A 14,447-nucleotide genomic window follows, 5' to 3' on the forward strand; every position below is an offset into this window, starting at 1 on the left:
CCGACACAGCAGTTGATTGTTAGTTGGCAATTGTAGAACTACAAAATGCTCCTGTATGGTCAGTGGAGCTGCTTACCTGCACAGTGGGTGGAGATACAAGGTAGGTGTTTCTAATCCAGTAATCATTCAGTTTATCTCCATGCGTCACACAGCCCTATTTGTAACTTGTTTGTAAAAAGTGATAAACTGGAAATATGAGTCCTAACAACCATGCAAGACCTGTTAGACTAACCAAACTATCATCATCAGATCAACAGTACTTAAAGGGGACATATTATACCCCTTTTCCACAAGCTTATATGGTCCGATGGGGTTATATTAAAAAGATCTTTGACATGCTTTTTCAAAATACCAAAAGCCTCAAAAAAAACAGCACTGTTCTTACCCATTTTTGAACAGTCGTGTTCAGAATTACCTGTTTTTAAATGAGAATAAACCACTGTTTACACCAAAAGAGTCCTGCAGTAATGTATAAGAAGCAGAAGCATTGGTTTTTAGTCATTTTTTGCCTCTTCTCCTTTATTGGTTCTTGGTAAATTGGTACATTTCGCCAGTACTCATGTTTCTTCACACTCTGTGTGTTTGTCTTGCAACATTTATGCTTATCTTTACTCTTTCACATAAATGCTGGGGCAACTTTGTAATTAGAAAGGATCAAACAAAGAAATTCTGCCTTACATGAGATGAAGCACAAAATCTGAACAATTTGATTTATCCCATGATCTCCAAAATGTTCAATCACATTTCTGATGTCTGGTATAATATTAGAAATGACACACAATAGTAACTGTGAAATTACTGCACATTTGCTAAACATATAAAATATAAAATTAATTGTGGCCTGTGCAGAATGTTAGGCCAATTATATATTTCATCTTTCTTCCAAAAGGCTAAACTTAATAGAATAAAAAAATAAAGACAAATTATGATATAAAAAATGCAGGATAAATGAAATATTTTAGCATAGGTTCTCATGGTAAAACTTTGATTTTGATTATACTGAGTTGCCACACAGAACTTTACCCATATGTGGTCACACAAAATAGCATTCTGCCATTATGCCATTCCACACTAGCTAGATTCTGTGGGTTGAAATGGTGGAACTAGTAGGGACAAACATCCTCACTGAAGAGTCATTAGTGAGAAATCTTATCTGTGATTGCATCACAAAGTCAACATCTGAATTTGGCCAAGCAAAAAGCTTGGCATAGACTGGCCATAGATGAAGTAAATATAAAACTTCTTCTGGTCACACTTCCACCTTATTTAGATGGGATTAGTAGTACCTGTGGAACTGGGGTAAAGAAATCATTATAAGAATAACAGGATAAAGTGGATTTTATCCTGGTCATTTTAGTCAGTATTTCCACCTGAGTACATGTTCCATTTAAGGAAAGTTTCTGGAGGATGTTTTACCTACTGTAAAACAACCAGTAATTATAACTTGTGAATTTGAAGAAAACTTGTATGGTAAAGGAGTTTTTCACAGATTTTCATCAGAATGGAGGCCCTGGAAGAGGCATTGACTAGAAGACAAAGTCATTGAGGGCTGGATAGTTTTTGCTGGTGTGTTGTTCTCATTACAGTTGTGAATGTGTAAAAACTCCAGTAGCTTTTTTCACTCTCCAAACTGTGACAGAAAATGTACACATATATTCCATTATCATGTCAGTATCACTGCATTGCTGAAAATGGTGTGACGGCAATACATGAATCAAGTAGCTATGTCTGTTATTTACCCCAGATTTCTTGCAAAATAATCAAAAACTTTACTGATGCCCTGTGGTAAAATTTAATTGAAAATATTTGCTTATATTTGATCAATAATGTGGTTTTTACAGGCAGAATCACACTAATTGTCCATGTGAAAGTTTTTAAATAATTTGCTTATGTGGCTAATTCTTTTGCATAGAACTGAAGATAGTATTAGAAGTATGTCTTGCTGTGATATGCTTATCATTCCTGTGAGTTTACACTTTCCCTTATGAAGTTAAAATACAGGGTGTGGTTTGGGCTATATTTAAAACTGGATTACTCATTGACACATTGTCAGACACATTGTAATTAGCTGGCTTTAGTCCTGCTGAACACGAAGACGGTCTATTATGTCCATAAACAATTCATAAGACATTAGTGTAAACAGTAAATTGAAGGACATAGGAAATTATGAAAGAATTAAGTTATTTAATTCCCAAGGCCTCTTAAAAGCCAAGGCATCTAAAATACTTTAAAATACAATAAAGGAAAATGTTGTTCCCTAGCAAGGACATAGCATTAGGGTGAAACAGGGGTTTACCAGGACCATTTTTGGAGTCCAAGGGCATGCAGCCATGGAAAGATAAGGCAGATGTCACAGTATATGTCCAAAAGTCTGTAGTCACCTCCGCGAATTAGTTATTTTCACTACTTAAGGTACACACATTGATGCCCCTACTGTGTACCTACAGTCTGTTTATTGTTCAGTCACCATGGAATATCACTAAAAAAAGTAGTATGCCTTTAAGCCTAACGGAAGCTCAATGACATATTTGAACTACAGGGGTATAGAGGTGTATCAGGCTGTACAGCAGTCAAACTTTTCTTTCTTTGAAGAGATGGAAACCATCCAATATATTTGGCATGAATTGAGTGTCATTTATTATCCAGAATTATCAAACACCATCAATACCTGACCTCACAATTACATGTGGCTGAATACAATCAAATCCTTATGACAACATTTGAATCTCTATAAAGCCTTCCCATGAAGAGATGCTGTTGCTGTAACAAAGGAAGTGGTGACTCACTGTTAAACACTCTAGCTGAAATGTAGTGTAGTATTATCAGCTACTAAACATATGCATACATTCAACTTGAATGTCTACATAAGGACTTCAGTGGTTACAGTGGTATGAAAAATTTGGGCACCACTGATAATTATCATGATTTTCCTTTATAAATCATTGGTTGTTCAGATCAGCAATTTGAGTTAAATATATCACATAGCAGACGAGGGCAGCACGGTGGTGCAGCAGGTAGTGTTGCAGTCACACAGGTCCAGGGACCTGGAGGTTGTCGGTTCGACTCCTGCTCCGGGTGACTGTGTGAGGAGTTGGTGTGTTCTCCCTGTGTCCGCGTGGGTTTCTTCTCGGTGCTCCAGTTTCCTCCCACAGTCCAAAATCACACATTGGTAGGTGGATTGGTGTCTAAAAAGTGTGTGTGTGTTGTCCTGTGAAGGACTGGCCTCCAGGGTGTATTCCTGCCTTGCACCCAATGATTCCAGGTAGGCTCTGGACCCACCGTGACCCTGAACTGGAAAAGCAGTTACAGATAATGAATGAATGAATATAGCAGACGAACACAGTGATATTTGAGAAGTAAAATTAAGTTTATAGGATTTACAGAAAGTGTGCAATAATAATTTAAACAAAACTAGGCAGGTGCATAGATTTGGGCACCCTTGTCATTTTATTGATTTGAATACATTTAGCACAAATTTGTTTGTAAGCTCACTGACCCTTGACCTACATACACAGGTGAATCTAAATATGAGAAAATGTTAAGATTCTTTGCATCTTCTTTGAAAAGTGTCAACATGGGAGCCTCAAAACAGTTCTCAAATGACCTGAAAACAAAGACTGTTCAACATCATGGTTTAGGGGAAGGATACAAAAAGCTATCTTAGAGATTTCAGCTGTAACCTTCCACTGTGAGGAACATAGTGAGGAAATGGAAGACCACAGGCACAGTTCTGGTTAAGGCCGAAGGCGACAATGGCAAGGAAAAACTCCCTCAAGGCTGGAGGAAGAAACCTTGGGAGGAACCAAAATTCACAAAGGAGATCCATCCTCCTCTGATCAAACTATAGATTGAATTTTAAATTATCACCAATTAAGTGTCATTATGCTTCATTATAATAATAATAATAATAATAGTCATTATTATTATTATTATTATTATTATTATTATTATTATTATACATATATACATACATCTTCTTTTCCGCTTTTCCATTTCAGGGTCGTGGTTATTATTATTATTCATTCATTCATTTATTCATTATCTGTAACCTCTTATCCAATTCAGGGTCGCGGTGGGTCCAGAGCCTACCTGGAATCATTGGGAGCAAGACGGGAATACACCCTGGAGGGGGCACCAGCCCTTCACAGGGCAACACAGACACACACACACATTCACTCACACCTACAGACACTTTTTGAGTTGCCAATCCACCTACCAATGTGTGTTTTTGGACTGTGGGAGGAAACCGGAGCACCCGGAGGAAACCCACGCGGACACGGGGAGAACACACCAACTCCTCACAGACAGTCACCCGGAGGGGGAATCAAACCCACAACCTCCAGGTCCCTGGAGCTGTGTGATTATTATTATTATTATTATTATAACAATAGTGACATCAATCTTGGGGCATAATAATAGTGCATCAGATTGGAAGAATCAGTCAGTGTTGCTAATCCATTTCTACTTCATTGTAGTTGATCATGGTGAGAGGTCAGAGGCTGGCAGCAGTAGATGGAGGTGAGCAGCTGGTCTTGTCTGGGCCACAGGAGAATCCAGCAAACAATCTTCCATTAGTGGGCCACCATTTTCTCAGAAAACAGTAAAGGGAAGCAGTTAGTTTAGTTGAGTGCAGCAGAGAAAAAGAGCATGTGAATATTTCCATTAGTGTAGTGACGGATCTGACTGTAACAGACTGGGAGGGGGGAAACCAAACAGATCTCAGACAAAGACATCCTACCACTCCAAGCTAAAGAAATTGTGAGCACATCATCCGAGTTTACCCTGATTCCCCATGTCCATGAGTTCCTGAAACCTTAAACTAGAAAGAGGTTAGTTGCCAAAGGCTAAACTGAACACGCCTAGACTTAAACATAGTGACTGTGTCTGCGTCCCGAACACTAGCGAACAATTGTTGAAGATTGTTCCAGAGCTGAGGGGCTTTGTAGGAGAAAGCTTTCCTCCCTGCTGAAGTCTTATGAATTCTAGGTACTAATATGAGGCCAGTGCCCTGAGATCTGAGTAATCTTGGTGGTTCATAGTGCGTGAAGTAAAATTTGGTGGTGGTTTCCATCATGCTCTGGGGCTGTGTGGCCAGTACAGTTACTGGGAATCTTGTTAAAGTTGAGGGTTGCATGGATTCTGGTCAATGTCAGCAGTTTCTTGAGAACAATGTTCAAGAATCAGTGACAAAGTTGCACTGTGGCTGGATACTTCGACAAGACAATGACCCTAAACACTGCTCAAAATCTACTAAGGCATTCATGCAGAGGAACAAGTACAATGTTCTGGAATGACCATCTCAGTCCCCAGACCTGAATATTCTTGAAAATCTGTGGTGCGAAATGTCCAAGCTCGGAAACTATCAAACCTGACTGAACTAGAGATGTTTTGTAAAGAAGAATGTAAAAATACCATCAACCAGAATCTACAATCTCACTGGAAGCTATAGGAAGCGTTAGAGGCTGTTATTTCTGAGAAAGGAGGATCTACTCAATATTAATATAATTTTTCTGTTGGGGTGTCCAAATTCATACACCTGCCTAATTTTGTTTAAATAATTATTGTACACTTTCTGTAAATCCTATAAACTTCATTTCACTTCTCAAATATCACTGTGTTCGTCTGCCATATGATATATTTAACTGAAATTGCTGATCAAAACAACCAATGATTTATGAAGGAAAATTATGATAATGGTCAGGGCTGCCCAAACTTTTTCATACCACTGTAATATAAATTATATCAAAGTTAATGGAGAAATAAATGGGTGGGTGATAATAACTGAGGGTGTTAAAGTTCTACTCCAGCACTGCTCCTTGTTCAGTCTTAAATGAACAAGACAACAGACTTTTTTTTCCTGTTTCAGTTGAAATGTTTTAACTACACCCAGATGCAGTATGGATTACATTAACATGGCTTTTAGGTCCTGCTTGTAGAGAAAGCAATACTCCATTATCTATTTGCGACCAAGGACATTTATTTAAGAAGTAGAAAATAAACTTTGTAAATGATCTGTAAATTCAGCTCAGATAAAAACATTGTGGAAAAATTCCTCCTCATTTATTCTTAAAGAGATCCATCTGGTAGATGTGTGTGTGTCTGTGTGTGTGACAGAGAGTTAGTGTAAAAACAGATTTTCCAGCGGTTTGTAAACACCACTTTATATTATGTAATACTGCTATTTTTAGGTGTTTTATTGCTCATACAGATGTTCAGTTCAGCACAATCCACTTTCAAAGCTTTGCTGGTAGGAAGGAATGATTTGGAACAGCTTCACAAGAGCCAGACCCCATGCATAATTGCAAGTGCTGGCAAGATGTTTATAAAACCCTTAAGGATGGGCTGTGGAGCCATCTCTACAGTGATGGATTTTCATCCAATATCTAATGTTGTGTTTATGATCCAGGTATAACCCTCTAGCTTTAGTACCTTACCTTACTAAAGCTCTTGTAGTTGCATGGAATCTAATCCTAACTACAATGTTTTAGCATTTAGCGTAAAGCTTTCCCCAGAAGAACAGAGGCTTACTGAAGAAAAAAGGGGGCAAATAATCTCTCACTTAAAATACGCTGGAAAAATGAATAAACATTTGGACATATGCCTTCAATTTATTTATACTGTTTATCAGAAAGAATGAATAAGCACTTGTAGCAGTGCAGTCCTACAGAGCCTGGGTTTGGAAAGAGGCGTGTCTTTGTCTCAGAGTGTGATAGGAGAGAAAGAGGTTTCATGGAACTGCAACGTTGAAGAAAACACACACACACACGCATGCACACACTCATACACACACACACTCATTATGCAATTCACTTCATCAGACAGAGAAGTACAGTCAGGCATTTTGTACTTCTGCTATGCCATAGTCTTATATTTCTTTGTAAAAACGGGTTCTGTAGATTTGGCACACGGATTTGGCAAATCTGGATATGTGACTTCATAACTTCTTTACAGGTGAGTATTTGCACTGCTTCTACTTTAAAAAGCTAAAGAAAGAAAGGGACCTGCTGTTAACAGAAAATTAATACATTTCCTGAAAGTCTTTATGGGGCTTCATTTATGTTTTCCTGAGCTATTTTTCATGCTTTCATTCACAGGCGATATCAACATGGACTTTCTGACCAGAGTCTATGTCATAATTCATTTGTTGCCTCTCTTCCATGTTAATATTGCCCTCTTAGAACCTGATAGTAAGTTCTTAATTGTTATTCTGCTGGGTCTTTTTACCTGTTAAATCAAACAGAATCAATTCCTTCAGATATAATTGCCCAGAAATAGCTAAATGTTTTTAATTAAAGATCTGCTTTTAAAATGTAATTTTTAAAAATTCAGTAAAATATGATCAATAACCTGACTTTAGCTGATGTACAGATGAGTAGTTTGCATATCATGTCATATGACCCATGTTAAATATGGTTTCAGAGCCTACAGTACATGATCTGAAGTGCTTCAATGATTACCACAAACAGATGGTGTGCTACATGAGTTTAGACAAACTCAGCAATTGCTCGGACTACAAACTCAATGTGTCTTTTGAAACATCAGGACAGTGAGTTCACCAATTTACTAATGATTTAATTGACTAGTGTAGTGGTTAGGTCAAAACAAAACATTGTTCACATAAATATATTTAAAGTTATAAAGGAACATTTTGTTCCTTATAAATTACTCATGATGGCTGGGGGCGTCTGATGGGAAGTTCCCCTACTTTTCCTCAGAAGAAATAGAATAAGATAAATATGAGAAATGAGATAATAAATGTTAATATGTTTTTAAAGTTAAGAATGTTCTTAGGTTTGAATGTGAACGTCTTCATGTCAATTGGAGCATGTGTTATTATTTCTGCAAGTCTGAACACGCTGTGGATTTGACCGAGAAGTAAAAAAATCCTAAAGGAAAATACTTAAACTCAAAAGGAAACACAGGTTCCCTGAGATTCCTGGGCTGTTTTTCTACACAACAGGAAGTTTCAGCTGAAAGGAGAAACAATAAAGATAATTTCCATGTTAACATTAATTTCTTGGCTGTTGACTAAAATTAATCCTAGCATTTGAAAATATTTGCTTGACCACGTCCTTTCTTACTTTTCAGAACCTATTATTGCCACTTTGAGTTTGAGCCACTTAATGACTGCCAATGTAAATTCCAAGTGCAACACGGCTTTAACCAAGCAGAAAACTTCAAATGTATTCCCTCCAAAGGAGAGGCATCTTTGTTCAGTAAAGAAATCAGTATCAGTATTAATAAAAGCAGTAAGTCGCATGTGAATGGTGACATTTTAATTATAGTACTGTACAAAAGCTATAGGCACCTGAGAAATGAGATTTACTTGCTCAACACAAACTAAAAAAAACCTTAATATGAAAATTAAACCAAATAATGTTTTATATGATTACAGTAAGTAGTGATATTCTCTGTGTTAATGTGTTGGTTTAAAAATAAATACTTCTGAACCTATATGGCCAAAGAATTTGCTCAAAACACATCAATTATATTAACAAATATCCTTTTATTTTTACTGATTTGTATTTGTTGTAATTGTAAGAAAAAAAGTTTTAAATAATTGTCTTAGGTGCCTAAGACTTGCACAGCACTGTATCTCGCTCATTTACCAACCACAACACGTTTGTTATGCCTGTGACCACTTGATAATACAAAACATTGTTGACAATAATTTACACTCCATGTTTATCTATGTAAACTATTGGCTTATATGACATTGTCTTGGATATGTTACTAAAATTAATGAGCCATACTGATGCAAGTACATTACTGACTATATATTTCCCATTGTAGTCAAACCAAAACGACCAAATATAATATCAGCCAAACGAACACAAAATGGAGGATTCATCATTACCTGGGACACCAACTATTCAAGATCAAACGTACCAAAAGTATTTGTTGAAGGCCTTAGCACCCAGCTCATCTATGGTGTTAACGGAAGCAGCAACAATGTAAGTGAGCTGATTAATCATGAATAAGCAACACTTTGCATAACCCATTTTAAAGAAGAAGTAGTAGAAACAAGTTAAACTCAGAAAAATATATTCACTTCTGCCTTACAGGTGACACAGCCAGTGGCAAAAGGTGTAACAGAATATGAGATTGTGGGCAGTAAATTTCAGCCTAACTCCAATTATTTTGTGATGGCAAGAGTGAGCACGGACTACAACCAAAATGCAATATTTAGTGACTGCAGTGAACCATACGAGTTTATCACACGTAAGTTTCCATTAATCTTTTATGAAGCCATAGAAAAAAATACTTCATTGTGTTTAACTGGATACATATCTTTGCACCTCCAGTGCCATCAGAAACAATGATTCTGAAGACGCTAGTACCTATCATATGTGTCATTCTGGTCATCTTTATATTCACAACCTTCTTCTGTTTCTTCAAGTAAGACTCCTTGAATTTGCATTATTTTTCTGTATTTATCCACTCACTTACACCTCAATTACAATTGAATGCATTATTTCATATGATACTCCTGTATACGTATACAATTAGAAACCAAAAAACTACATGTATTTCAGGTAAATTCTTCTTTTGGTTATTTAATTATTTATTTATTTATTTTTACATCTCTTACAGAATAAAGAATGCACTGTGGGATACATTTCCAAGTCCAAAAATAAGTTCAAATTTTACAAAACAGGTAAAAGACTATCTCATACATTTCATTACAGGAAAGCATTTATAATTTTGTAACATAATATTTCACTGTCAGAACAAAAGCTTGCATCTCCTACAAGAAAAGTTATAAATTGCCAGCAATTTTGGACTTCGAACATTTTTAAATAATATAAAAAGCTACTCTTTTAAAAACACATGTCCAAAACACATCTACAAATCTACAAAACGCAGAGTTTTTGTCCCAACAGTTATGCCATGTTGGATTGTAGTAATGTCATTTTTCCTTCAAAAAAATATCCATTTAATTATCTGAATCTTTCTTACTTTGTTTCCTTGTTTATCAGATCTATGTCTGGCATCCCCCTGAAAATGAGATCTCTCTTGTCCATGTCGAAGATTGCTCAGTGGATCTGGTTGTGAACAGGGCTGGGTAATATTCTCCTTCATATTCTTAAAATGTATTAATAGAACATATGTTAACTCTGTCCTAATCCTTTTTTATTCCTCTGCCAAAAAAGGCCATTGGTTTCCCACGCAAATGTCAACAACGAACTTCCCCACTGCCGGCATCTTGGATCAGATTTGGCTTTGGTGGAACACGTTCAAGTGCACTATGGGACTAGGGGTCAGGACAGAGTCACTGAAAATGCTGAAGTAAGCAAGCTGGAAACAATGTCCTACAATGCACTTGAAAATCTGCAGTCAACAAGAAACACAGTTAGTGCCAACTCATCACATGAAATTGAGAAAAACCTGGGGAATAGCTCTGTATTATCCTTCTGCAACAGGTCCTATTTTAAGCCCTTGGACTCTTGTAAGAATGAGACGCTGCTTCCTGTTTCAAAAAACCTTGCCTCTACTTCACTGTCTGAAATTGTTCATAACAAACAGCACACAGACTTAACCGACAATGATATTCCAAATGACTTTAGAAACAAATCCGACTGGTCCTTCAGCAATCTGAGCCAGTCTCATAAGAATGAGAAATTATCCTCTGATTTTTCTAAAAACCTGAACCCTGTGATACCAATAGACTTTGACCCTGGACACTGGGAAGCCTGTTTAGAGCCTACAGATGATCAGTCCAGGCCCTCCAACTCTGACACTGTTGTGATTCCTGGATATAAGAGCGTAAATGAGGTTTTGGACCAAAGAAACAAACTGGAAGCAGATGCATCTATGGACCACACATTTATCAACCACAACAGTGATGTTAATCTGATCTTGGCAAAGCCTGCTTGCTGCAAGAAACCACAGGAGGATACTTTGCTTGCTTGTGAAAGCTCCATTATCCCAGTTGAAGTAGGATATCAATCATTTCTAAGATAGGAATGAAACCCATGTAGCTCAGACCACAGCACATAAATAGAATGGAACATCTCTCCAAATGAACTTAGACAACCTGACATAACATTTGCAGCATCGGTCCATGCACACATACACCATCATTCAAAAGGCTATGATCCTGCTTTGAATATTCTCCAGGCATTCAAATGAACTGTTCTTATCAAAGGATATGACATCACAGCTCAAAATAAGACAATGCTCCACTTATCTCTATCGGGCAAGATATGTTTTATACCTGAAGTTTGCTTCTTTAGTTTTGTGACTTGGTTTTTGATGTTAACAAAGCTAAAAACTTTATAAAAGGTATTTGACATCAATTTGTATTAAGCATAACAAAATTTAAAGTATGGTATTCCAACAGTGCAGTTTTAAATAAGACACCTGGATGTTTTTGGATCCTCTGAATCATGAGGGAATTTAAGAATTGAAATACAAACAAAGCTTTATGCAACTAAAACCCCTACACATTAACAGCACACAGAGGGAAATATTACTTGTATTAAATTAGCACTGAGAGTGTTATGCCCCTTTCACAAAGGCACTACAGAGAATTTCTAGAGAAACTCTCGAGTATTGGGTCTGGAGATGTCCCGGAACGGTCGCTCAAACATGCAGTTCACGGCGGAAGATATTCTGCCTCAGGCGAGGTCTCGCAGCGGGAGAGGAAACACGTGATTTAGGCGTGGCGCACAGCTTGTAGGTATGGAGAGGAATTAGTGCCAAATTAAAAAGCAATCACTGCAATAGAACAATGTGAAATGCAATTCACACACGTCATTGACTTTCCAAACTGACATGAACAATACGTTACAAAATTAAAAGCAAAATTTTATTATATTGTTTTCACGTTACTTGACCTCTTTACTGAAGGATACTGAGGATTTACATTTTAAAAATAACATGCTGAATTAGTGTCAGAGTTTAATACACTCAGCTCGACATGTAATCTGTACACAACTGTATTGCTTTACATCGTAAGGTGCTTCCGAAACAAACGTCTCATTTAAATGCAATACACGTGAGATTACTTTTAAACAGAGACGTGTGGAAAACTAGGCATAAATAAAAACAAGTATTCATTACATTGATTTAATGTCGCTCTGTCTCTTACCAGAAATAAACAATGCTGATTGTTGAATTCGTGTCAGAATTGAACACAAATCACCCAAAAATGCAATTAGCTCCACTGTATTGTATTCCACTGTGTGGCGCTGTGAAGGTGCATTTTATAACGAAAATGGATGACGTTTATTGATGTGTGTTTATAGAGCAGATCGCACTACACCACTTTAGTTTCAGTTGTCATCTATGCTCTTTATTCCACAGTGCCGTGCTGTGGCTTCCACATGAAGTACATCTGAATCAGGATCAATTATTGAAGTTATGTAATAACAATAACTAGGGAATAGGACCACCCCCGAACTGCCCCTCCCAGCCATATATATATATATATACCCAGCAAAATCACGTCATTTCCGTGTCGGACAAACATGCTTCATTTAGTTCAGGAGACTGATCTCGACTCGACTGCTTCACTACGTCAGCTCGCTCCTCCGCGCTGGGTCATTCCTGCCGATCCCCATATTCGGTTTGGCCTTTATCAAGCCCACTGAGCCTCCTGTTTCAAAATTGCTCCCACCTCCACACCGTCTCCACCCTTTTCTCGTATTCATTTATCCAACGGGGGGCGGTTTGAAATATTACCACCTTTGAATTTGTGGCACTGATTTGTTTGCACTGACATTATGCGTCTGAATATAATTGCTCTTGAATTGAACTCGTGAATTTTCAAGCACACGTTTTTACTGTTATTATTCGAGATTAATAAATTCAGATAAAAACAATTAAAGCTTAAAAAATTCAAACAATATATTTCGAAGTTGCTCAAATTCAATAGGCCAAATTTAGATGCCAAAATACGAGTTACGAAAAATTCAGATACACATCCTGGATACAAAGGATAAGCGAACAATTCATTAAAGATTTCTGTTTCACCTTAAATGCTGCACTAGTTGCATTCTGTCGCCGCTAGATGGCGAAATACGAACACAGCTTCCACACCGTGGAAAAACTACACGTTTAGCTTCCTTCCGCGGATATTATCTCTTTATTTTCAAAGTGTCTCAAAAATCTGAAAGGCTCACTACAGACACAATATAACAGACTATTGATGTCCTGAAGATGAAGAAATTTTACTGTGGAATTTTTATATAATTGCCCCATAAACATAGCATTGGACATGATAGAATGTGTGGGGAAATTGCTTATTTGGCTTAATTCATTGGACATTATCTCTTTATTTTCAAAGTGTCTCAAAAATCTGAAAGGCTCATTGAAGACACAATATAACAGACTATTGATATCCTGACTATGAAGAAATTTCGTCGTGGAATTTTTGTCATGGCCCTGCGAATATAGCCAGTGACATGATGAATATGTGGAAACATGAAATGTGGGTATACAGTCATGAGAAAATTAGGAAACCCTGATGAAAGCCTTTGTCTTTTTAAACATATTTCGCACGCACTTTCACTCTATACGCACAGCTTGTACAGCGAGTGCAGGAGAAACTCTGTAAACCTGAAGATCAAAAGCAACAAAATTCAGATGCAAAGTTTCAGTGCAAAACAATTCAGTACTATTTTCAAAGGTGGTAATATTTCAAAGTCTGATGAGACAGATTTGCTTCTACAGAACATTTCCTGTGCCATTCTCACATGTGCTGACTAGGACTTCAGGAGGATAAAGTCTGGGTAAGGTCCAGGACGAATGTTACGTGTGGTCAGTGATAATTTTTAACCCCTTAGTGTTCATTTAATGTTAATAGTGTTGAGTTAACACTGGTGAATTTGCTGTGTACGTATTTGGACTAATAAACACTTCCTTTAATGGAGGATGCAGTAAAGTGCTGAGAAAAATGTACATCCAACAGTATTTGTTCAGCGTGTCTCTTGGAACTGTAACTAATTTTCCTCACTTAAATAAACAAGCATGTTTAATAAAACCTTCATCGAGTGTTTCACATCAGTGCAATATAACTGCATTATTTTAACCATAAACTTTCTAAGAACAAGTTAATTGTTCTGAATAAGTGTCTAAATATCACTGTGGTGCTACCCCCTAGGTTACAACTTTAGGGCCTTTATTTAGAGAACACAACAGTACCATAATCTACTGCAGTTTTTTATATATATATATATATATATAAGTTGTATTGATAACATACAACACAGAAATTAGTAATTTACTGTCATTTAAATATGATTACTTGACTTAGAGACCATTGTATCTTTGAGTGTATTCAGATACCTTGGTAACCAAAACAGTAACAGCAGTTGTACAATAATTTTTTCATGACAAAAACAGCTTTAACCTGTACTTGTCACCCACTAAATGAGTCAGGATTTCAGAAGAATATTAAGAATCCTTCTCATGAAATGCTGGTCTTAAATAAACTTGTCAGA

The 14,447-nt window shown here is 36.9% G+C and overlaps 1 protein-coding gene across 1 annotated transcript; it reads left to right on the forward strand.

Moving 5' to 3' along the window:
• Positions 1-6,813: 6,813 nt before the first annotated feature.
• LOC136700199 (uncharacterized) lies at positions 6,814-10,965 on the forward strand. Its single transcript, XM_066675480.1, has 10 exons — positions 6,814-6,951; positions 7,095-7,187; positions 7,420-7,546; positions 8,089-8,249; positions 8,794-8,954; positions 9,066-9,222; positions 9,306-9,399; positions 9,595-9,658; positions 9,981-10,066; positions 10,155-10,965. Exons 2-10 carry the CDS (start codon positions 7,106-7,108, stop codon positions 10,963-10,965), a joined length of 1,743 nt encoding a protein of 580 aa, XP_066531577.1. The 5' UTR covers positions 6,814-6,951; positions 7,095-7,105.
• Positions 10,966-14,447: the final 3,482 nt, after the last annotated feature.

The sequence above is a fragment of the Hoplias malabaricus genome, chromosome 6, assembly GCF_029633855.1.
Source record: "Hoplias malabaricus isolate fHopMal1 chromosome 6, fHopMal1.hap1, whole genome shotgun sequence".
Classification (NCBI taxonomy): Eukaryota; Metazoa; Chordata; class Actinopteri; order Characiformes; family Erythrinidae; genus Hoplias; species Hoplias malabaricus.